The 24,872-nt window shown below is 30.5% G+C and overlaps 2 protein-coding genes across 4 annotated transcripts in view; one reads left to right on the top strand and one right to left on the bottom strand.

Moving 5' to 3' along the window:
- LOC130442610 (protein furry) overlaps positions 1 to 22,529 on the bottom strand; it is a 40,618-nt gene extending 18,089 nt beyond the window's left edge. For 2 of the 3 annotated variants that reach the window (XM_056776888.1, XM_056776887.1), the window contains exons 1-17: positions 22,347 to 22,486; positions 22,054 to 22,233; positions 21,768 to 21,970; positions 21,525 to 21,712; positions 20,007 to 20,216; positions 19,159 to 19,504; positions 18,869 to 19,103; positions 17,496 to 18,096; positions 17,089 to 17,414; positions 16,571 to 16,898; positions 15,306 to 15,548; positions 14,646 to 14,822; positions 13,749 to 13,922; positions 13,366 to 13,685; positions 11,540 to 11,805; positions 11,279 to 11,433; positions 11,041 to 11,198 (exon numbers count right to left, since the gene is read on the bottom strand). In XM_056776888.1, the coding sequence (XP_056632866.1) occupies positions 11,041 to 11,198; positions 11,279 to 11,433; positions 11,540 to 11,805; positions 13,366 to 13,685; positions 13,749 to 13,922; positions 14,646 to 14,822; positions 15,306 to 15,548; positions 16,571 to 16,898; positions 17,089 to 17,414; positions 17,496 to 18,096; positions 18,869 to 19,103; positions 19,159 to 19,504; positions 20,007 to 20,216; positions 21,525 to 21,712; positions 21,768 to 21,970; positions 22,054 to 22,233; positions 22,347 to 22,380 (4,144 nt within the window). In that variant the 5' untranslated portion in view covers positions 22,381 to 22,486. Of the gene's footprint in view, positions 1 to 11,040; positions 11,199 to 11,278; positions 11,434 to 11,539; positions 11,806 to 13,365; positions 13,686 to 13,748; positions 13,923 to 14,645; positions 14,823 to 15,305; positions 15,549 to 16,570; positions 16,899 to 17,088; positions 17,415 to 17,495; positions 18,097 to 18,868; positions 19,104 to 19,158; positions 19,505 to 20,006; positions 20,217 to 21,524; positions 21,713 to 21,767; positions 21,971 to 22,053; positions 22,234 to 22,346 lie in introns of all 3 variants that reach the window. The other variant, XM_056776886.1, reaches the window with a different exon arrangement.
- LOC130442611 (uncharacterized) lies at positions 205 to 8,936 on the top strand. Its single transcript, XM_056776889.1, has 7 exons — positions 205 to 382; positions 439 to 1,231; positions 1,862 to 2,138; positions 2,623 to 2,817; positions 3,249 to 3,654; positions 3,752 to 7,720; positions 8,819 to 8,936. Exons 2-6 carry the CDS (start codon positions 1,222 to 1,224, stop codon positions 7,718 to 7,720), a joined length of 4,857 nt encoding a protein of 1,618 aa, XP_056632867.1. The 5' UTR covers positions 205 to 382; positions 439 to 1,221; the 3' UTR covers positions 8,819 to 8,936.
- Positions 22,530 to 24,872: the final 2,343 nt, after the last annotated feature.

Raw genomic sequence — 24,872 nt, 5'->3', positions numbered from 1 at the left:
TAAATGATTTTCCTCATATTTTGTTACCCATACATCATTTTTATCAACATAATTTTATTAAATGTTTATTTAATACTTATTTGGAAATGTCGTTATTCAAGTTACCGATATGACGATACGACATAAATATTATACCCACCTCTACACACGCTAATAGAGATTAAAATAAAATTTCCTGAAAACTGCATAAAACCAATATAAAAAGCCGAATATGTTTTTAGACGAGTAATATTTACAATATATTTAAGTGTTGGACATAAAAAGGACGAAATCTCGTAAAAAACTAGGTATTTCAATTTTACTGATGTAAGTGGACTAATATATATTTGCAAGTACTATATATGGTAGTTATAAATTGATATATAATTATTGGATTAAACAAGTAAAAAAGTCGTCGCCCTCTCGTCGCATTTTTTACTTAGAGACTAAGTTTTCCAGGTTCCAGCGAACTAATACAAAAAATGCAGAACCTTATCTTATATATGTAGATGTATGGGATGATTTCTTAGACTTTTTTTTTAGAGAAAGATAAAAATTTGACGTTTCTCTGTCTGTTGGTCTTTAAAAAAAAACTAATAATTCCCAAAATTTCCTTCGTTTTGGTATGTCTATAGCTATACAGGAATTAACCGCAAAAAAACGAGCTCCGCTACAAACAGACGGACGGACAAAACGCCAGTAATAGTGTGAAAAATTCGAAAAAAATTTTTTTCTAAGACGAAATTTTATAGCTTATATTAGTCTTAGACAACAATCGAAAACAACCTAGAGTATTTGGTTACTAAAAATAAATAATGGCAACATTGTAAAGATCCTAATTTTTCTCCAGATTCGACAAAATTTACAAAAAACAGTTTTTCATAATAGAAAGTACTCTCTCCTTTTTCTTTATATAAATTTTTCATAAGCCGACAATGTAGAAATGTTATTGACGAAAAGATAAGTATGGGTTTAGTAGACATAGTTACGGCATCTGTGGTTACGGCGACAAGCGAACAAACACGATGGTTGAGAACCAGGAGTAGTCGAGAGAATTTTCGGTTATTCGATGATGGAAAAGTAACCAATGTGTGGAATATTTAGACTATTGGCATTACCGAATGTGTTTATTGTGGTGCATTTAATAAAAATATTTAGGTTATAGATCTTATTCACTCATCTAAACCAATTTTTTTACAGTATTCGGTGTAATGTTTTACTTGGGTGACATATAAAATAGATATGGACGACTGTGAGTATACTTCTGCATTTTGTATAGAATGTTTTTTTAACCGCACTTTGCCATTGATTGTTATGAAGGTAGATGTTATTTACTATACTGAAATTTCACATTTAATCAATGATTTATGTATTAAATAAAATTAATAACCCTTTTACTTTATAAATAAGGTTAACTATACCAAGCACAATAAATTAATGAGAGAAAATTTCGTTGTTTACAGCTATAAAGAGTATAAAGAAAATGTAAACATTCAGAATTATAATAAAAAGAAAGATTTTATGATCAGCAATTGATATAAAAATATTTGCCACATATTTTGTGTTATCAAATGTTTATTAAATTTGAAGTTATTATTGCATTATAATTATTCTGATTTTCTTGAAAAGATAAGTTTTCATAAATTTGACATAGAATAGGTATGATAGAAAAATGTTTTATTTTAAATAAAATTGTAATACAAAAGAAAAATGTTCACTAGAAGATTTCGGTTGTGATTGTTTTATTCAAATTTCTTGATTAATGAAAAGTTTCATAGGTGTATAACAATCCACTCTCACTATTTTAGTGTATTATTTTTATACCTCTCATAACAAGATTTTTGTAATATGAATAAAATAATGTGCGAGATAAATATTACAGGTTTAGAGGAAATTATAGAAATAAAGGAAGAATCTCTTGAAGATAATGTTGAAATAGATGATGTTTTTGAGGAGGATTATCAACCAGTTACAGTTTTACACCCTAAACAAACAAACACTGTTAATTTGCCATTTAATAACTTTAAACAAAAACCAATAATTTCACAAACAAAGCCACCAATTTCACAACCAAAACCATCAGTAACTTTACCAGAAATTAAATGTATGGTAGAAGGATGTCCGACAAAAGGAAGAAGTGCAGATTTAAATTATTTCTGGTAAGCAATTTTCATAAAGTAATAACTATTCAGTAAATGAATGTTTTAGAGCTCAAATTATATAAAAAAGACCATAGACCTGTATAGGGTCGTGCAAGTGAAACTACACTTGATTTCTGTCTTAATGAAATCATAGACAAGTTTTCTGATTAATATTGATTCTGATATCTGAAACTTATATTTGACATGTTATGATGAATATAGTTTTGCATTTTGTTATGGCTTCATATTTTTTAAGGTTTCAAACCCCCGTTCTTTATTTCTTTTATGAATAATACTTAAATTTGATTATCCAAATAAATAGGTATTCCAAATTAATAATGCTACACAGCCCTAAAAACTTGATGAGCTAAACAGATTACATAAGTTAGCAACATATTTCAAGAGAACTTATTTTTCCAGAAATTGATGGATTATATATTTAGATTCATGATTATTATAGACATATCTTTTGTTACTCAATATAATAATATTTTATTTATAGTTTAACAGAACAGAGATTTGATTCTTGGCTAAAAGCTCTAGAAGAAGATCCTTCTACAATCAAATTGGATCCTGCTATTCCATACAAGTATCTTGTGTGTCAAAGACATTTTCGACAATGTGATTTTAGAGGAAGGCTACAAAAAATAAATGATGATGCTGTTCCTTCACTCAATATACCTGGTAAAGCTGCAATGTAAGTAACTCTATCACTTTTTTAGTATAAGTTTCTTTAATATAATGTAAAACAACTCATTATGATTTAGTAGTTTCATTTAAAATGTTTATGAACTACATTTATATTTTTGATAGTTTCAAGTTGAACTTATATTAACTTTTGTCTTTTCCAAAGAAATTCATTCTCACTGGTTTGGGTTTTTACGTGTTTTATTCTTTTTTGAAAATTTTGAGAAATTGTTTAGTGATGTGTTTTGGGAAAAAAATAATAATTGAAATAAAACAGTTCCAGTGATGTCTAATTTTGTACAAATATATTTGTTGCTATTTTTACACAATAGGGAAAAACCTAAAACCATTTATAAATTAATTAAATCATTAAAAACTTCTTTACTCTTTTTAAATGCTAAGTTTGTATTTCAAAAGTCAAAACTTAGATATTGTTTACAGAGTAAAAGTAGCGCCACATGAGATCTCAATAATTGAAGACATACTTGAACTAGATGAACAATCCCAAGGAGTATGTTTCACTGTTTATAAAAAACTTGAACCCACTGACATACCTCCAGGCAAAAATAAACTGCAGCAATCAGCTCTGCTATGCGGTATTTCATATCATACCATGAAAAAAATAATAAAATCACGAGAAGAAGGGAAAACAAAAAAGAAATCTTTGGTAACTGCCATTTTACAAATCGAAAAACTAAGTGGACGTGTCGTACCTACTTTAGATTTTTATTATAAACAATTGCGTAGTAATTACCCAGGTATAAGGTGTTCCAAAAAAGAACTACTGCATTGGTTAAAGGTGATTGGAGTCACTTTTAAGAAAAATGCGGCGGAAACTGTTTCAGGGGTAAGAATATTTGAACATTATTTAATTTGATGAAAATTATTTCCACCTCTCTTATCATTCTACTAAATTCACATAAAACTCTTACTACTATTTTCAGAAAAAAGATACTATCATTATTCTGTCAGATGATGAAGTAGAAACAGTGGAAAATTCTAACCTAGATTTGATCAGCACTGAACCTTCAATTGGAAGAGAAGAAGTTGAAGTAAATGCCACAGAGAAAATTGAAGAGTCTGAAATTGAGAAATTAATTGTTGATGAGGACATACTAGAACAAGAGAAAAATGTACAACCATTGTTTGTAACTGTAAAAGAAGCGAATCTATTAAATGTACTATCGGAAATATATGAACCTTTCAAAATTGAAGGCAATATACCTTCATTGGATTATTATTACGTAAAAGTATTAGAAAAAACAAATGAATTCTTTAGCAAAGACACATTGAAACATTGGTTAGAGCAGCTTGACATAAAATATAAAGAAAATGAAAATGTTGAATCAAAACTAAAAGAAGAAATAGAAACACCTATAGAGAAACATCTGAAGATAGAATTAGATGTATCTGACACTTTGATTGAGCCTAAAAAGGAGCCTGAAACAGATGAAAATATGGAAATTGAAAACTTAATCGTCGATCAGGAAACATTAGACCAAGAAAAAAATGTGCTACCATTGTTTATCACAATAAAAGAAGTAAATCTCTTACATCTACTTCCAAAAATATACGAACCGTTTAGATTTGAAGACAAAATACCTTCCCTCAAGTATTATAATGCAACAGTCTCAGAAATAACGAAAGAAGTTTTTAACAAAGAAACTGTGAAGACTTGGTTAGATCAATTGAATATCAAATATGAAGATGAACAAGTTCAAACAAATGAAATGCCGTTAGCAGCTAAATCGGCATTACATACTATATATAATTTTTTTTATAAAAAAAATGTTCAAACTAATCTACCTTCTCTTGAACGTATCTATGACAATTTACAGAAATTGGTAGGAAGGGATGGCCTTAAGTTTTCAAAAGAAACTTTAGTGCGATGGTTACAATCACTTTCTTTAAAATTCAAAATTAACCAAGAGATAATTTCCCCGCCCTCTTTGGCATACTTTGAAAGTCAATTAATATTGAGAGAACATCATTATTCTAAAGAAACGCTCTCTACTTGGTTGAAACATTTAAAAATTCATTTTAAAGAAGAGGATTCTATAGAAACACTGGAAGAGCCTAAATATTTATCAGCCGAATTACAAAATTTATTAGTGCAATCAAATAAAGAATTTTATAAAGCAAGTTCAACGTCAGGGGTCGATTCTACGATTGTACAATTACTCACAGACATAGAAAGTAGCTTCCACAATTTAAATATGACAGCAACTGTAGACAATTATCACCAAACGCTTATTAGTGATGCAGGTATTACTTGCTCAAAAAATAATCTTATCAATTGGTTGAACATACTTGGTATAGAATATTCTTGGAATGACAAAAATTGTTCGAAACCATTGGATAATAAACCAACCTTAGACTATTTTTTCACAATGTTGAGTCGAACATTTGCAAAACAATATACAAAAGAAAATATCAGGTATTGGTTAAATCTATTGAAAATTGAATTTAAAGAAGAGCCAACTTTACTACCGATTGAACATCATACAGCGATTTTACCTTCTTATGTAGCTTCAAAATTGAAAACAATTAATAGGGAATTTTATTCAAATAACAAACAACCATGTTTGGACAATGAAAGTATAGGTATTATCAACAGCATTGTAGAAAAATCAGGTGTGCAGACACCATCTTTACAACATATATATGAAGAACTAAAAAATAAATATATAACAAAAGGAACTTTAAAAGATTATTTAACATCAAACAATATAAGATTTACTATGAAAAATTATCAGTATTCTTCATTGGTGTGTGATATAACAACTGCAATTAAAAATAAATGTCGGATACCTAATTTAGATTACTTTTATGTAAATATAACTTCGTCAACGAATATTACCTGTTCAAGAAAACAACTCCAAAAATGGCTAGATTCAATAGGCATCTTATATTATCCTAGCACTATTGAAGATGGGCAATTTGTCACAAACGAAGTTGATTTAACACCACAGATGACTAGTTATTTGTTAAAACTCGATAGAGATTATATTCAGTCATCTAGTGTTTGTATAACCAACATCTTGAGATGTATCAGTAATAAATTTATTGAAAAGGGTGAAACTCCTACATTGAATTTTATATACAATTATCTACAATCTTACAGATTATTTTTTAACGAAAATCCTTCATATTATTCAAAAGATGTCCTTAGGCACTGGTTGAATGTCCTTAAAATTGAATTTTGTGACGACAACTCAACATGTGCAGAGCAAAGTAATACGAGCATTCCAACATTGAAGGAATTTCATGAAAAATACACAGAATTAACGGGTAATACTTGTCAAGAAAATCAAATTGCTGTTTGGCTTAATACCCTTGGTGTAAAATTTAAAACAAATAGTCAGAATGTGTCGAAAGCAACAACGCCCTACGTAGAACTAACCGAAAAAATTGCTGATGTACTGAAAAGAGCAAAACGAGAAATTCTACTTAATAATCTTAAATTTCAGCTGAAAGGAATAGAATGGTCATTTATGTTACAAAATCAAAAACCTGAGTACAGTCACCTTGTACGCATCATAGAGTCATTCAATGTTTTTGATCAGTTTAAATGTCCGATTAAAAGAAAAAAAGTTTATAAGGATTGGTTGCAGGAAATGGGAATCCAATATCATGATGATAAAGAAAAAACGGTTATAGACCCTACATCAAAAATTACTGGAATACCTACAGAAATTACAATACCCTCAATGTTGGATTCCCCACAAGAAAACATTTTTAAAAATCCAGATATTGTATTGGTAAAATGGTCTGATTTACCAAAAATTACCTTACCCACTACAACTAATTTTCCAGAAATAGTTATATCAGATGTGAGATCTTTAAATTCAAGTTGCAATTCGCCAATAATTGAACAACCCAATTCAGTACCTCTTAATGTAACATCTCAAAATAATTCTGAAAATATAATCGCAAGTACAAGCAAAGAAACGTTACCTGAAACACAGGAGTCTTTTAAACCTCGAACAAATTTTGTAGATGAAAGCTTTTTCAGAAACATTGAACTCGAATTTAGTAGCAAAGGTAAAACTCCATCTCTGGAATATATTCAATATGTGTTGAAAGAAAATGGTTTATGTTTTGGAGAATCGACTCTTAAAAAACTATTAAATAGTATGGATATAAAATTCATTGATGAAAAGACAAACGTTGATAGCAGGAGCAACATTACTGTAAAAAAGGAAATGGAAGAATATCCAGTTAAACGACCAGAAGATAACTGGAAATCACAATACACAAACGTTGAACTGAATACTGAAACGACAACTGAAGAAAATGAATCAATTGTAGAAAAATCTATAAATGATATGGATAATACTATATCAGGCACTAATGAAACTACAAATAAGAAACGTAAAGGCGAAATTGACATTCTAAATCCGAAGAAGGCAAAAGTAAATCCGAAGCATATAAATAAAGGTAAAAAGCAACTAAAAACAACTCCAGCAAACAATTTAAACAGTCTCGCTGAAGATCTTAACGTCATCAACATTAACGAGGATGATGAATCAATTGAAATTAGCAACCATAATAGCAAGTCTGAACAAGATGTAAATATTGAAAAAACTAAAGAAACAAAACAAGAAAAAGAACGTCCAATAGTTAAAGTAGTGGATATAAATAAACTTGTAGAAAATCCAATAGATCATGAAAAAATAATCAAGTCGCCTAGAAAACCAAATCAGTCATACTCAAAGAGCAAAGACGTAAACATTTCTGATCTAGTTGTTAGCATTTTTACAGATGTGGAGCATGAATTTTATCAAAATCGTAAGACACCAGTTTTAGATGATTTTTATCTACGAATATTAGAAAAATGTGGTAGTCAATATGACAGAGAAGCTATTAAAAAATGGTTAAGGAAAATCGGGATCAAATTCAAGGATAAATAGGTGAGTCTTTTCATGCATACATTTTGATAAATTGATTGAAATTTTACATTCACACAACTTTATATCCTATCATTGTTAAAAACGCTTCAGTGATTTATAGACATTTGGATACATTTGATTTTGTTATTTGTTTCATCTATGTAATTACATGCTTGTCGAATATTAAAAGTCATTTATAACATTGGAGGATTCAATTATTACCTCACTTACCCCTCAGTGTATTTTGTGTTAATTATTTTTATATAAATTGCAATCATATAGCAGATTTATTGGAAATAGTCTGTTTTACTTGAACATTTGTATTTCGTTAATAAAAGTATGATTAATTTATTTTATGGATTAAATATCAACATAGATTGCTTCTTGTAAATCTATTTTATGTAACCTCACCATTGTGACATATTTATCATTATTTAGGTTATTGCAAGAGTTGATGCCACATGAATTTTTATCCTTTGTTTGAAACAATCAAATTAATTAACAAAACTCTAACCAATTTAACAATTCTTTCTAGTATATTAAAATAATGTAAAATGTTTATTATATAGATTTGGATAGAGAGGGTTACATTATACAGGAATTCTGGCTTCAAAGAGACGAGATCTTCACCCCTATGGGTTTCTTATCCAAATATTTTTTTGTGTTTGCTTGGAATGGCTACACATTCTTAAACTAGATAAACTGTAGTTTCATCCTCCTCCCCACAGAATCAACAAGTTTTTGCTAGACCTAAACGCATCTTATAAGGAAACTTGTAACGAAGAATAGCTTATTTTGCTTTCCAAGTTCCAAAGAAACTTTATAAGGTGATCTAGCCCAGAAAAGCTTTCCAGTAAGGCTGTATCAATAAAAAGCATTTGTACTCCTTTTCTGACCTTTCTATTTCTTTAGATTGCTATATGAATAGGAACCGAAATTGAAGAGACTCTTTCCTTCTTGCCTATCTCTTTTCTTCTGGGCTCTCATATCAACTTTGATTTGATTAGAAAGTATCTTTTGTTTCGAGGTGCATTTCTCAATTATAATGTGCTACAATTACTATTTATTTTCTCAATTCTATTCAAATATAATAACTAGAACAAATACTTTTTGTTTCAGGAAGTTCAGGCATGAAGAAAGAGTTTGTGATATTTTACTTATTTCATTTATTTTTTTTTTAATAAATTAAAAGTTACCAAATAAGAGTTTTATTCTGTATGATTCTGTATGCTTTTTTTAGTTCCAATATATATATATATATATATATATATATATATATATATATATATATATTCCTTGTTACGACATGGCAATACTTAATAGATCAATATCAAATTTGCATACATTGCATAACCAAAATTTTGGATTCTCAGTTTTTGTTGTTAATAAAGCTTGATTGTATGTAGAATATTTAACATCATTTGTATTTTTATAAAAGAATAATAAAGCAGAAATTTAAATTTAAAAATTTACAGGGTATTTTTAAATTTGAGGCTCCTTTCTTGGTGATTGGATTCCGAGTTTTAGAATTCACTACGAAATCCAAAGATTAGTAACTAATCGAAAATTGTTAATTTTAGATTAGACAATTAATGGGAATATCTGAGTATCTTATCCTCGACCAACTTTCTTACAATTTCACAATTGATACAATTTGATGAATTATCATGACAGATATTGAAAAAAAAATTGAAACAGTAAAAATAAAAAAGCATTTTTGAAATAGAACACAAACACAAACTATTAAATATGTTTCGTACTTCTAGATAGCATTATAAATTATAGCATAATTTATATTATTTTATAAAAAATACTACAAAAAAAATTACTTTAATAAGGCAAAATTAAAACTTCACAATAATGAAATTACCGCTTTAGAGCCTCTAGGCTTTTTGGCCAAGAATATTTCATAGCAATTACATCCCCCAAAGGCTCTAGTGTTTTAATTTGGATTTCTTTAATATAATATTGGAGGATTCTTACTATATATAGACCAGCAATGTTTTGTAAGAAGAGAAAGGGTATGACTTGTGGTTCTAATATTTCAACAATACGCTTGTGAGCATTGAAACATTCTCTTTTAAAGATTACCATAATGGTGTAGCTCTCCATATTAATGCCACCCCAAACCGTTACTTATCTACGACCATATACATACCTTAGTTATATACAGCCATAGTCATATAACTCAATATACATCATTAACTAGGTTGTTCCTTGTAACAATATGAACTCCTGGGCAAAAATAACGCACATCTCATATTTCTCTCGATATTTTTTATTTATTGATAACTTATTGCACGACAAGTAGGACATGGGTCTTGTTTGACAGAGATAGTTGTTATTTAAGTTAACTAGAATGTCATATAATCTTATTTTCATAGTAGTTTGTATTAAAGACTAAAACTGTGTTAACATTTGTTTCAATGCTCGTATGGAATTGGTCCCTATACGTATGAGGTCTATGAATGTCCAATATTACTAAGACATTATTGTCGAACATATAATGCCATAATGCCGTCCCCCAGGTTATTGGCTACTTACATGATGTCAATATCCCTTTATTAGAGTGACCACCTAACCTAACAATCCGAATATGAATCCTATAGAAAATCTATGGGCTATCTCAAAAAGAGGAATCTGTGCCATAGTCCCCCTTTTAATCACAACCAACTCATAGAGGTCTATATTGAAGAATGGGAGAATATACTGCAAGCTTTTGTTGTGGTATTAGGTATTAGGGTTGACTCATATTCATTTATTCTTTTACTAATTTTTTTCTTTTTTTTTTTTTAAATTTTGGAGGTATGATACCTTATCTATGCATTTCTAGCAAAAACAAACTTTTATGGAAAAATAAGGCAAATTAAAGTTATGTTAAGCTCATATTCGACTAATTTGAAGGTGTTCATTATTTCAATGTAAGTTCGTTTCATTTTGTGTTTATATTGTAAATATTTAGATTAATTAAAGTTTTGCGTTAATTTTGTGCAGAAATTTAGAAAGATATCCTGTTATCAAGCAAAATTAGTTGCTCATTTGCTTTAAAATACATGATTAATTTTTGCTAAATATTTGAGTACCCAGATTCATCCACAGCTTACATTGTTTGTATTTTTTGAAACTAATCTTTTTTTTATTAGAACAAATACAATAAATATATTGATATTTTCATTTTGAAACAACTTAACTTTTATTAGAAGAAAAACAAAAATTTGATGACTATGAATTCTAACAAATGAATGTTTCATTTAAAAATAAAAATACCCCATATTTCAATTGAAATATGAAAAAAAATTGTACACCATATCTTTTATTGATAATAATAACTATAAACTCACCTAAGTCGTTTTCGACAAGTGGCCCTATACAACCAAAAAATCTTTTGTCTAATAACTGGAGCAATTGCAAGGCAGTATCTCGCACTTCTTGTCTGGGACACCCGGTATTCATCAAAGTAACATTTATTATCGCTGTATAATGATCGCATGGATATTCCCTAGAATTATACAAATTATTTAAGAAAAACTATCCATGTTTGAATAAACATTTATATATTTAAATAAATGCTACACTTACCTTGCACTGAATATAGTTGCCAATGCTATGAAACAACTATCTGCTACTTTAGAAGTTCCTGTATAACATTTATCTACCACCCAATCCAATAAAGGAGATACATCAGGATTGGATTCTAGTAATAAGATAACAGTTTCTTGTGCTAAACTATACACCTGGAATATAAGATAAAAAAATTGAGTATATGGTAAATAATTGAACATATTGAAATTAAGATTTCACGAATATTGAAATTTGAAAAAAAAAGAAAATATTTCTTACTTTTTCATCTAGACTATTAAGAAGTCCATCAATCCATAAATAATACGGACTTTCTTCGGTAAGGCAATCGAAACAGGGTCCACAACAAAGTAAAGAACTCATAGCTTGTAATGCTATCAATTGTAATTCTTGATGTTTTTTATTATTTACATCTCCTTCCAGGTTAGTCTTTCCAATAGGGAAACCGTATTTTCCAGCCCAATTTCCAAATAAAGTGAATAAACTACATCTTAAATCTCTTTTCACAAGACTTCTACAAGCGTCCACTGAAATAAAGTTAATTGCAGATATATCATCAATTTGTCAAGATTAGTAATATAAATTCAATACATACACTATAGAATAATGAAATAAATTACGAGGATAGATAAACAACAAGTAATAAAGGTTTTAAATCAAGTATACTTGATGAAAGTAAGAAGATAAAGAGAAGCAAAATACCTCAATTAAAAAGCACCATGAAGTTAACTTTGAGCAATAAAACATCCAGAAACAAAAGAAAATAGTGAAACCTTTTAAAAACTGGATAAGAGAAATACAGTTCAATATATCAAACTGATGAAAACAAAAAATAAATGAAAGATTACTTTGAAAGAAAAAAATACCTTATGAACGAATATACTACTATTACCACTGGCATTACGGCCCTCGAAGAGCCTTCGCCTCGTCCACCACATTCCTCCAGTCATCTGGCGTTTTCATAGAGCCGGTAGAGCTCGCTAGCGTACACGACAACAGGATGGAGAATTGTGCGATAGATCCGTTTTTTTGTTCTCCAATTCAGTAAATGTGACTTCAGTAGTCGTCGGAGACTGAAGTATGCTCTATTTCATAAATTCTCTTATTTCCATCGAGTTTTTATTTTCAGTTACTAGTGATCCCAGGTATTTGAATGACGGTACATTTTCAAACTTATACCGGCCTACTTCGAAAGCCCCTGAGAGAGTTTTTCTGTTCCTTGACATAACCATGTATTTTGTTTTGGAATCGTTAATGCTGAGCCCCGCTTTACAGAATTCCTCCTCCAGCTCAAGCTGCTCAAAACTTTCCTTCAGTTTATGCTTCCTTCTACTGAGAAGATCAATGTCATCACATGGCAGGTACTGCACTATTCTGTTGACAAGAGTGCCTCCTCTATTAACTTTTATATTTCTGATTACTCATTCTAGTGTCAGGTTGAAGAGGGAACACGAGAGGGCCTGTCTTTGCCTGAGACCTCGTCCTATTTGGAATTCTCGTTAGGTCTCCCCCGCTATCTTCACTTAGCTCTTAGTCTCAGCTAACGTCATCCGCTCCAGGCGAAGAAGTTTCGGAGGAATGCGAAAAAGACGCAGGGTGCTGTAGAGGTAAGATCGATCAACACTGTCTTGAGCTTGTTTGTAACCTATGAAGAGCTCGTGTACGAAAATATTGTGTTCTTAAGCAGCCAATAGTAACGATTTGATCAGTTGTTGATCTCACTGAAGGAAAATGATCAATGAGAAACAATCAAGTTGAAACCAGTAGATGTTCAATGGAATTTTGTCATAAAATGCAACGGGAAATTGAAAGAATCAGCAACATTGAATAAGAAACATCCAAAAGTAAAGCACTGGAACCTTCCTCTAACTTAAAATGAGTATGACAAGATGAAATGAGTTTTGGAAAGTAAAAAGTAATATAAGGTGGATAATTGGCGGGGTATGTTGGGTTTTGTTATCCATTCATGGTATATTTTACATTTGCAAAATCCACAAGAAAACAAAAACCTATTGAATGATAATAATTTTGGATAAAGATGCAGAAAATGCGTTGATATTTATCATTCTAGGATTGTAGATACTCACATGTAAAATTCTTAACCAGCTTTCTAATAAAATAACAAAAATGCAGCGTTAAATCTCTTACAGCATTCGAATTTTTATCAGATTCGTTTTCCAGATAATACCTAACGCCATCTACGAATTCTACTAGAATTGGAGTAAGAGATTGTGAATCCCTATCCAAAACACAACTACTTATTCCAAACGTTCCGTTATCGCCAATGTATTCTAACAATCTCATTAGTTGCAGCCTTAGCGCGTCTCTTCTTCGTCTGCGACGTACGTTTTCTTGTTTTTTATCAATAGATTCGCGAATGTAGACAGTCAACTCTTCAAATAAATCTCTGAAATTGATAAAAATACATTATAAAATATACGCGAATTGAAAATTGACATTTTTTATTTACCTGAGAGCCATTCCGTTAATATTTCCTAAAGCAAAAACAGCTGCATCTCTTATATCGGCAACTTCACACCGTAGATGTGGCACAACAAGTTTGTATAGAGATGAAAGTGAAATATTTGTAGCTGGCAATTTACTGCTATCATTTTTTTCGGCATTCAAACTATCTGGGGAGGAACTGCAATGATAGTTATTAGTATTATAGTATGTACATAAAAAAACTTAGAATGGTACTTAAGTTTAACAATATACTTCTCCATTAGCAAAAAGTATACCACTTCACTCCATTACCACTCTGGCCAACAATAATCATTCCTTTATAAACCCCCCAAGAAGCCGATCTCCTCCCGCCAATAATATACTTCTCACGCGCGCCAAAAACCCAAAACCTGCCAATAGATCCCCTATAATTACAAGGTCCAGGCGTCTAGCTAACCAGTTAGCTGAAGACTAGCAGCAATTGTGTTAGTGTCAACAGTATTCTCTAGAAGTAGGCAGACTGAGGCTTTGGAATCAACCAGGAAAAGGGGTGATTCATTGTGTGGAGTAGGCAGATTAAGATCACAGAATCGGATCACTTCTTGCCAATGAACGAATAAACACCATCCCCTCCCTTCTCCTGATAATGGCTCCAAAGCAGGAGCAGTTATCTTAATTAAATGGTATTGTACAATATTTTCTGTTTGTAAAAAATTATTATTTTTTCAAATTGAAATAACTGAAACCCTTTATACGTATAATGTTTCGTTTAAATTTGAATTTAGCATAGATTCCAAAAATGTAGTGAACATAGTATTGGTATCTATGTTCAGTAAACAATTGAAAATATTTTAACTGAAACATGTCAACATAGCGTAGCATACCCTGTATATTGTACAAGTGATTTTATTGAATAATTTACCTTAAACTGAGATCTGGACTGGCACATCTAATAATAGGGTTAGAAATTAATGGCACCACCCTGAAGGCAAAAGTGATATAATTTTTCCACAAATGCATATAAGCGTCTCTTTCTGTCGGAGGTTTTTTCACAGCTGTTGCACTTCTTAGTAGTGACGCTCTATTATCGTTTAATGGTCTAAAATATAGAGAGAAATTTAAAGTATAAAATGTTCTTGAGGGCCATCAGATTTCTAATTAATATAAGTAGGTCAAAATTTTATATTTTAACAATCAAGACTATAATTTTGTGAGACTCTACGTCTCACAGTTCTTATCTCTTTTAAAAATTGAGATAAATGAAAAAAATTATAGAGGCTAAGAAGAATATCAGTTAATGATACTACTTTATTAGACTACATTTACACCTTTCTAATAAAGTGTCTAGGACTAAGTTGGAATTTCTGGAACCAATAGTGATATTCATAGTGAGCACACTGTTTACACTACCACTACACCAACTTTCACAATTACACTATCTGACGCGAAACTGTTTAGCGTCAGACAGTGTAATTGTGATTGGTATAGTGGTAGTGTAAACAGTGTGTTAAGTATGAAAGTATCTAGGGGATTATACAATAACAATTTTGAAAAATCAGTCATAAATATTTTCAGTACTTACGTCGGATCAACTACAGAATATAGAGCATTCAATCTAGTGAAAACAATAGGCCAAGAATGCAGTGCCATTAAAGTGCAGGAACTCAATAGCCTGTCAGTTTCTAAAAATCCAAAATAGCATATACTCCATGGATCCGTTACAGAAAAATTGTAATTAGCAGTATTCTTCACTGAACCATCCTCAAATAGTCCAACTGTCCAAACTGAGGAGCTCCTATCAGCAAGCCACTGCAGGTCTACAGCCCTGAAATATGTAATATGTTAAAAATATTTCATTATAAGGATCAACAAAAAAATTTTGTGTTATGATCTCATGAAGCGGGTTCTGTTATTTAATGATAAAGTATAGCAAATGCGCCTATATTTTTCCTATTTAAATCATGGTTTTACGTATTGTTTTTATAAGCTGTTTACATTATGTTGTGATTATTTTTATGAAGAAAATTTCTAAGGTAGACTTTTAATTTGTTTAGGGCATTCTAGAGATCTCAAGAATTCGAATTATCTAGAAAGTCGTTAAATATAAATGAGCGATAGTTTAGCGTCTAGAATAAGTAAATAATTTAATGTTATAGGGAACACAATGGGATAATAAAAAGTAAATCAAACGGTGTTTTTAAATAAATTAATGTGTTAGAATTAGATAGTGTTGGTGAATAGTTTAGTGTGTAAATAAATTACTTAAGTATAAAAGTGTATAAATTCACCCCACCATCTAAAAACTGTTACTACTAAATAATAAAATTACAGTATATTTAACAGCAAACAAAAATAAATATGTTCATATTTCTCCAGTGAAAAATTATTAGTTTTGTTCTATTAAGTGAAGTTTACAATGATTATAAATTAGCCATGTTCTATTACTTGAAAAATATCTTCGTGGCATACCAAGGTGTGTAGTTTTTTGTACTACTTTGTTATCATGAATTTCATCGACGCAATTTCGAAAAATTTAAATGAAACTGAATGATGGTGAACTACTATACTGAAATATACCTTGAAAACATTTGGAAACAATCAAAAATTAATCGGTAAAAATATACATTTGAATAAGAAATACAAATAACATAATATGAGTAATACTTAGTAAACTATCCAATAGAATGTTTAAATAAGTTTATTGGGATTTCATGAAACACTGATGGGTGATATAATGCTAGTAATTTATATTATTATTAGGCAACAGAAATCAAACTTATTAATTTTCCTTAAAATTATTGGTATATATTTGAAAGTCTATTGTCATTTAATATTTCATTGACATACCCTATTAGTCCTACGGCTTGAATAGCAGTTTTCTCAGCTGGTGGTAACAGTGGCAAACATTTCTCTACCACTTGAGGACAATATTGATCCATAATATCAATTACAGGTGGATTTTCTGAACAATTCAATACTTTCAATAGACTTTTAACTTCTTTTAAAATCATTACAGATAATCTTCGAGTTGATAAACGATAAGTACAAAGCATAACAAGAGCAAGAGCTTCCACATAATGAAGAACTGATGCCAAAGGTTCTGATTTGCTTGTATCTGTACGTTTTGTGAGGTTTGGGTCTGGCGGCCCTACTTTCAATTCATTGTATTCTTTAGCTAAAAATACAGTTCATGTTTTTAAACAATTTAAATTGATTATGAAACAAGTTGCAACCCAAACTGATATTTTTAATAAGCAAGATTAGTATAGCTCCATCATATATTTATGTAGAAATAACCATCCCAAAGAGGGAATACAAAAAGTTTTTATTGATTTATTTTGACACAAACAATATAAAATTATTACCTCTTAAAGTGGAGGAATTGAATGCACTCATATTTGCACCAGATACAGCAGTCTTCCAAGCACATAATAAAGTCAAAATCATTTTTAATCCATGATCCATAAGTTGAGGAAAAGTATCTAATACTTCTTTGGCAACAAATTGTGTTAAACCCCATAAAACGTCTTGTCTCCAATCAGGAAAATCTACCACCAAACTTTGCAAACTGCAGTAGGATAGTCCTCTTAATTCCTCGTCCATGTGAACAGTAAGTCGACTGAGTAAATCAACTAGCTCTCCACTAGTCATCCCATCAGGAATCAATCTTGGAACAGCAGCTACGCAAGTCCTAGAAGCATTTGGCAAATTATATCTTGGATAGTGAAGAATAACAGGTGACCATCACATAACACAAATATACTCTAATTACCTGAATAATTCAATCCTAGGTTTTCTTTCCCCAGTAATCATTTCATCAGGTTCTTTATTGACATTTTGAGTGTTGGTCATCATTAAGGGTCTTCCATATTGAGTATCTAAGGCCCTCAAAATATCAACAAAAACTCTTCTAACATGTGGAAAATAAGCATTCATTCCAATACTTCTAGCCGTATCTTCAGTAAGCATTTTATTTAAAAACGTTTTCCTTACTCTTAAAGTATTACCGCTGGGTAATACACCTACCGATCTAGGCATAGGTGGATCTCCTTCTTTTTGTTGAAGACTATCAGCTACCACCAGAAAAGCTCTAAGACCTATACTCATCCTTTCTGGAGTTAAAATCACTTTAAAAGGTCTGGCTACTGAAAGTAAGTCAAAAACTATTTCCCGCATAGCAAAATCCAATCTTTCTTGAGCTATGAATTGTATGATTTTAACAAAAATGTTTAATGGAGTCTCTCTCGGCACTACGCCTTTTGAACCTTTTGGAAACAAGGAATTTACTATGCTTTGTAAACGGGATTGTGTAGCCGAATTACTTTCACATTTTATTCTAATCATATATACCCATAAAAGGCGATAAAGTGATTCTAAAAATAAAATATGAATTATTAAACACCATAGAATGTTTTTAAATTTTGCAACATAGGAGATTAAACCAAGTGAACGAACGAACAGTAGCAGATCAATAACACATATGGAAATAAAAGCTGGATGTTCAAACAAATATTAAAAAGGCACTAGCACTGAAATTCATTGAAAGAGACAGAGAGGATGATTAAGAAACAAATAATTTATCTGAAAATAGAGTCGAAGTCATAAATGGAAAGATATAAATAAAAGAACTGAGTGCATCAAGGTCAGTATGTATAGACTGTAGCCTTTGTAGACTATGCAAACCACAGAGATTATTGGAAAATATTAGGAAATTGGAAATATTTGTCAGTTCATTCTAATTGATAAACTCTCATATAGCAAATTTATTATAACACTTGAATAACTTTATGGTTATACCTAGTTAAACTTGATCAAACTTTTGAAAAAATTAAAGTATGAGACATAAGATAAGTTAACAATTATTGTGAAAAATTTGAAATTTGAGAACTTTTTATTTTTAATTGCACTAAATATCATGTTGAGTTCTAATTTAGATGGAAAAGCTGACTGTATTTGAGTTAATGAGAAAAATAATAATTGTTTCAAGAATTTCAAGCTTGTGATTGGAATTATGGGAACTTACTTGATGATGATGATGCCAGTTAACTTTTTAAACTATATCTTCATATTAGAGGTTCACGTTTATTAATTGTAATGAAATGGAATTAAAATCTGTTGTACAAAATAATTCTTATTAATTCTTACCTAAAGCTACTCGGCACATCTTAGGATCCCTATTCTTTAAATGTGACAAACACATAGCTAGGAAATAATGCCAATTTTGTAAAAAGAACTGTTTCTGACTCACACATAATAAACATGTGACGAGGGGAAATAATGCCAAACGATGTTTCGATTTTGTACTGGCATCTAAAGTTTGTGTATACAGCATTTCAACAAAGTTTTTTAAGCAAGGAACATTCACTTCATTTTTAACAGCCTGAAAATGGTAATAATTGAAAAATAAATTATTTTTCCTATCAGAATGAACTTACTGCTGCTACTGGTACCAAAATTTCTACAAATAACCCAGCAAGTGCATGCTTGATGTCCTTATCTTTTACTTCTAAAAAATATTGGGCACATTCTTGCATAAACTGAAATGAAGCTTCAAACTCTTCTATCGGAACCATCTTTACACGAAAAAATTTCATTCCCATTAATAAGCTTATAATACTTTGAGTTGTATTTGGACTAGTTTCTCTAGATCGAAGCTCTTTTAATTCTGCCATGAATCTAGTTCTTACAGACATAAAACGAGATTGAGCAAGAACTCCAATAACTTCAGCATATAAATCTGATATCATATGAATGTTGGCACTGTTAGGGTTATTTTGTATCCTAAAAAATAAATATTTTGAAGGTTGAATTTGTATTCTTATTATATATAAAAATAATTTGGATAATAATAATTATAATAAATTCAAAATAAATTGGGATCTAGTCATGTACATACTAACATACTATTTACTACCACTACACACCTGAAGATGATAACTTGGTTATCAAAACATGCGTCAGACAATGTAATTGTGATTGTTGGTGTAGTAGTACAGTACATTCTGTCCAAATGTTAAAAACTATTTCAATGTAAGTATTTGTCATAGACAATTAGTTCACATATTACCTCTTCCTATGTATAATCACAAAAGGACAGGACAGCATTTTTAAAACTCCACATTAGATATAAATGTAATGAATGAAGTTTTGTGAATGATTCTCTTGAAGCGAAGTTTTTAGAGATAATGTGGGCGATTCTGAGCAAATTTGTGTTTTTCGACATTGTGCACTAACCATTCAAATAGGTGATACAAAATAAAGTAAAACAACCATGAATACTCACCCTTCATGATGCTTGAAATGTTTTAAAGCCAAATTTTCAATATACTGCACCAAGTCTTCATGTCCAGGATGCAAACCCATTTGTTTTAGTACTTCTATCAATACCAAACAAAAAATAAACTCCACTGCAAGATCTCGTTTTTCTTTTTGTATATCAGCTTCTGATCTTTCCACTGTCTCTGTTGTATTGCCTGCCACTATATTTATAATACTATAAATGGAAAACAGAAAATTATTCTAAATCACAAAAACGTTCTATAATTAAAATTAAAACTTTTGGTATTTTTCTGAATGACACTGTTTAATTTAGTACCAAGGCACTAAAATAAGGTCATAACAAAATAGTTTATTATACATCCCCATCGAAGGTCTATGATTTCAATGTTCTAATTGTAAAATATATTGAAATTGTGGAATTAAAACTGATTCTGAATTAGTGTATTTTTTTATTTCAAACATTTTAGCAGAAAGTGGAAAAATCATTACAGAATAAATTTTTAAATAAAATTTAAAAAAATTAAATAGCCTATTTTAATAGCATATATTTCTCGCTATAGTATTATTTACAGCTTGACAGCATCTCGGTATACTTTGAAACTGCATTCTGATTTCATTTTGGTCATAAGCACTCTAATGAATTTAAAGCAATTGCTCAAATGTATATTTTGAGGCGAATTTAATACATTCAAATAATTATCAAATAAATTCCAAAGAGGCTGTTAGCTGGCTATACAATTTATTTGAATTTCGATGTCTTCTAGACCATTTTAGACAATTCTCTCAATAATTGAGCATTGTCACAGAATAAGACTTCTTTCAAAAATCACCATAAGGGTATATTCCTTAATTTTGATGCTACTTTATACCAAATACAAATCTGATCACATATGCATACCCTGGTTGTATTCAGCATTTTTCAATAGCACATATTTCTTGCTATAGTAGCAATTACAGCTTGATAGCACCTGGGTATGCTTCGAAATTCCATTCTGATTTCATTTTGGTTAAGAGCACTCTAATGAATTTAAAGCAATTGCTAAAATGTAGATTTTGAGGCGGATTTAATACATCTAAATAACTATCAAGTTAATTCCAAAGAGGCTGTTAGCTGGCTATACTATTTATTTAGATTTTAATGTCTTCAAGATCATTTTAGACAATTCTTGGAATAATTGAGAATCGCCACACAATAATACATTTTTCAATAATCACCATAAGGGTATATCGCTTTGTTTTGATGTCACTTCATTTCAAATATATAATAAATGAAATAAATTTCTTCAATTTTTTATTTCTTAGACCTTTTGATATATTAATGCATCTAAATGTTCTTGATTTTATCACATTTATACATATTCAGCAACAACAAAAATAGTAAAAGAAGCCTACTATTCTTTTAGGGGAAGTTTTAGCAAAATAACGAGTTACTGGCCGGCGAGTGTAAATCCACATGGTTTATAAAGTCGATATAATAATGAATAAAAGATCAAAAATTATCATTGATAACATTTTTGCTCACCTTTTTTGTTTAATATCTGATTTTTTTTGTTCTGGATTAGATACTTCTGACATTTGCCTTTCATACCAAGAAAATAGAGCTCTTAATAGAGAAGGCAAGCAGTGTTCAGCTACTGAACCAAAGGCACTGAGAAGTTGATCAAATTGTGAATCTTCTCCCCGTTGAAGTGACTTTGACAATGGTTTTTCCTAAAATATATAAAAATTATTGTATTCCACATAATTTATTTATTTAATTATTTACATGTGATTCAGTCATTACAAATTCAATTTTTTTCTCTGCAATAACAGTAAAATCTGCAAAGAGATTCCTCATTACAAATTCTCCAGGTCTCAAATCCATTTCCAAATGTTGCCCAGATAAAACAGTTCTTTCTTTTTGAGCTCCCCATGGTAAAACTATACCCCTATTTATCGCAGCTGTAAAATTTGGTTTAGCATCGAGACCTAAAAAAGTATCATTAAATAATAATTGTAACTTATAACGTAAATATAATGAGTATTTTTTGTATAATGAAAATATACTTTACCTATTGCAGTAACTGACTGACTAGCCGAATTCTCACCTTCACTGCCTCCTGAAAGGGCATGAATTGTTGACTCTGATAATGTGCTCTTATCTGTAAATCCAGAGGCAGATGTAGTATCACTATGTGTATCTGAGCATACACTTTGGGAACACTCATTTTCAGAGTCATTGGAAATTAGATCTAGAACAAAATATTATGGCAAAGATGTACAACTTTAATGTTGAATCATCTAATAAGAGTAATTATATTTTAAAAATTTAATATGAATTCAAAATCTTCTTGACACAACCTACCCGTTTCTTGAACGTCGATTTGAAAATCCGACATTTTTTTAATTAAACTTATACATTCACATTTAATAGCCTAAGTTACGATTGAATTTTTCATTTTATTTGAAAATATTTATTTTTCAGCGTTTACAAAAAGTTGTCAACAGTATGTTTGACATCAGATAAAGTCATTTAACCCGTATAGACAACTTTGACAACGTTGAAATACTGGTTGCAGATTAATAATTATATTTCTAATGAATTTCATAGTTTTGTTTTGTCATTTAATATAAATATTCAAAGGTTGTCAAAATTTCTTGTGTAATAAATTTTTATAGTATCAGGTTATGTACTTGTAATCTATATTGCCTGTCTAATAGTGATTGAGGTTCCAGAACCTACGATCGATTTAAATTAAGCATAAATAATAATAGATGAATATGTGTCCGAACCTTTCTATTTACAAAAAATACTTTTGGGTGAATTTTCAGATGTCACTAGATTTCAAAATTATCAAATTTTGTTATGTATGGACGATCTAGCAGTATGTATTATCATTACTTTGGGACTCTCATGATATGAAAGGTTCTCTTGACTTTCATTATTTGAATGTTTGGAAGATAAACCGGATCACGTCATTGTTGTTCGAAAGCTTGACGGGCAACAGGAATGTGGTAAAACCTTCCTATCTTATACCCTGTTTTTAAACTAGAAAGATTGATTTGAATTTAAATTGGCAACTATGTAGCTGTAGATTCTTAATTGTTCAAATCGTAGCCCGTTTTACACAGCACTTTGGGCATCGCTATATTATGTTTGACTATTTCCTTCGAAAAATTTAAGCCAACCAAAAAGCTGTAATATTTTATTATATATATAAATAGCAACGATCAAATTTCAGCGATAATACTGCACTAGTGCAAATTATCGATAATTTGCACTAGTGCCAAATTTTCGTCTAGGATTAATAAACATCATTTGGTTTTAATTTTATATTTTAAGAAAAGGAACAATTATTGTTTATTTTAAATTAAATTTTTCTCAGGATTTAGTCTGCCAAAATGCCCTCTCGTGCATATCAAATTGTCTCATTAATTAAATTATCGACAATTTGACATGCACTCGGGACATTAATATTGACAATAGACTACAAGAGTGTTGACGTCGGATACTGCCAAAGCTTTAACCGCGTTGACGATTTTTTATCTGATTTTCCCATAGCTTCAACTTTGTTTGAATATATGAATACATGAAAGCTTGAATAGGGTCACGTAAGGCAAAAAATTTTTCTAAAACTACTCCTCGACTGAGCCAACGAACTTCGGTGAAATAAGAGACATCAGAAAACTTTTTGTCCAAATCTTGCCTGAACTGAACTGTCGATGATTTAGTCCTCTGCTCCTTATAAAATTTATAATTTTAATTATAGGTTGCATGATATTCATTTTTAAATGTTTGCATGCCAATGATTCCTGATGAATTATACAGTGAAATCCCACAAAATTCCCTGATGTTTTCTGTTTTAATTTAGTTACAATGTCGTAGACTTGAGAGTACGAGTATTTAAAACATCTGTAGAGAAATCGAATGAAGTCTAAAAGCTCTAAAAAACATGATTTTTCTTTCTGTGACACATTGCGATCGCAGGCCTTATTGATACGGCCCAGGGGCCGGAAGTGGCCCGCGAGCCGTATCTTTGACATGACTGGATTAGTGGAATGCACCCATAGTATGCCATTTTCGGATGTTGAATAGACAAATTGTTCATGATGAATAATTGAACATGGGCACTATAAGTTTTGGGGATTTGTGTTTTCCAACATTTGATAAGTTAAATTGTGGCAATGATGTGTAAAAGGAATACATACAGATTTTTTAATATTTAGTTAGTGCTTAACAAACTAGTCTTTACTGTTTACTATATTCTTCTCCCAATCTCCTTGAGTTATTTTCAACATATTGATTTTTATAGAATCGACTTCTTAAATTGAAGTATTTAACAGATTAAATCAAAGATATAACATAGAACTGTTATTTCAAGCTTTTTCTTTATTTGTACTTTATTTCTGTCTTTCTGTGACTCTATCTCCTTAATACTTTGAGCTATTTTGTACCCCGCACTGTTTACCAGTTAGGTAGCAAAGTAAGCTAACAACAAGAGCTATCGGAAGTTTCTCCGATGTTCTTCAGATGGTAGTTCACAACAGTTTTCAGTGAGCATACCATTGCTTAATTGAAGGGCCTTTTGGGACCAGTTAATAGAATAAGAAACAAATCTCTTCGATTGCTTCAGACATGGGGTTTTAACCCATGCTTCTAATTTCTTCTCATTTCCCACTTTTTTATGCCCCTGATTTAAATGGCTTTTTGAAAAACCCTTGAAAATATTTGTCGCGACTTTCTTCCCCAAGTGATCGGTTTGTTCATTGCCATGCACCCCGATGTGGCCAAGTACCACCCATATTAGAGTAACTTTGTTGGTTGCTCCCAGTGAGTTCAAAGATATTGCTCCCTAAAATAGACGGTTCTGAGCCTATTAGGATAGCAAGT

The sequence above is a fragment of the Diorhabda sublineata genome, chromosome 4, assembly GCF_026230105.1.
Source record: "Diorhabda sublineata isolate icDioSubl1.1 chromosome 4, icDioSubl1.1, whole genome shotgun sequence".
NCBI classification, from domain to species: domain Eukaryota; kingdom Metazoa; phylum Arthropoda; class Insecta; order Coleoptera; family Chrysomelidae; genus Diorhabda; species Diorhabda sublineata.
This window is presented reverse-complemented; position numbering and strand designations above follow the sequence as displayed.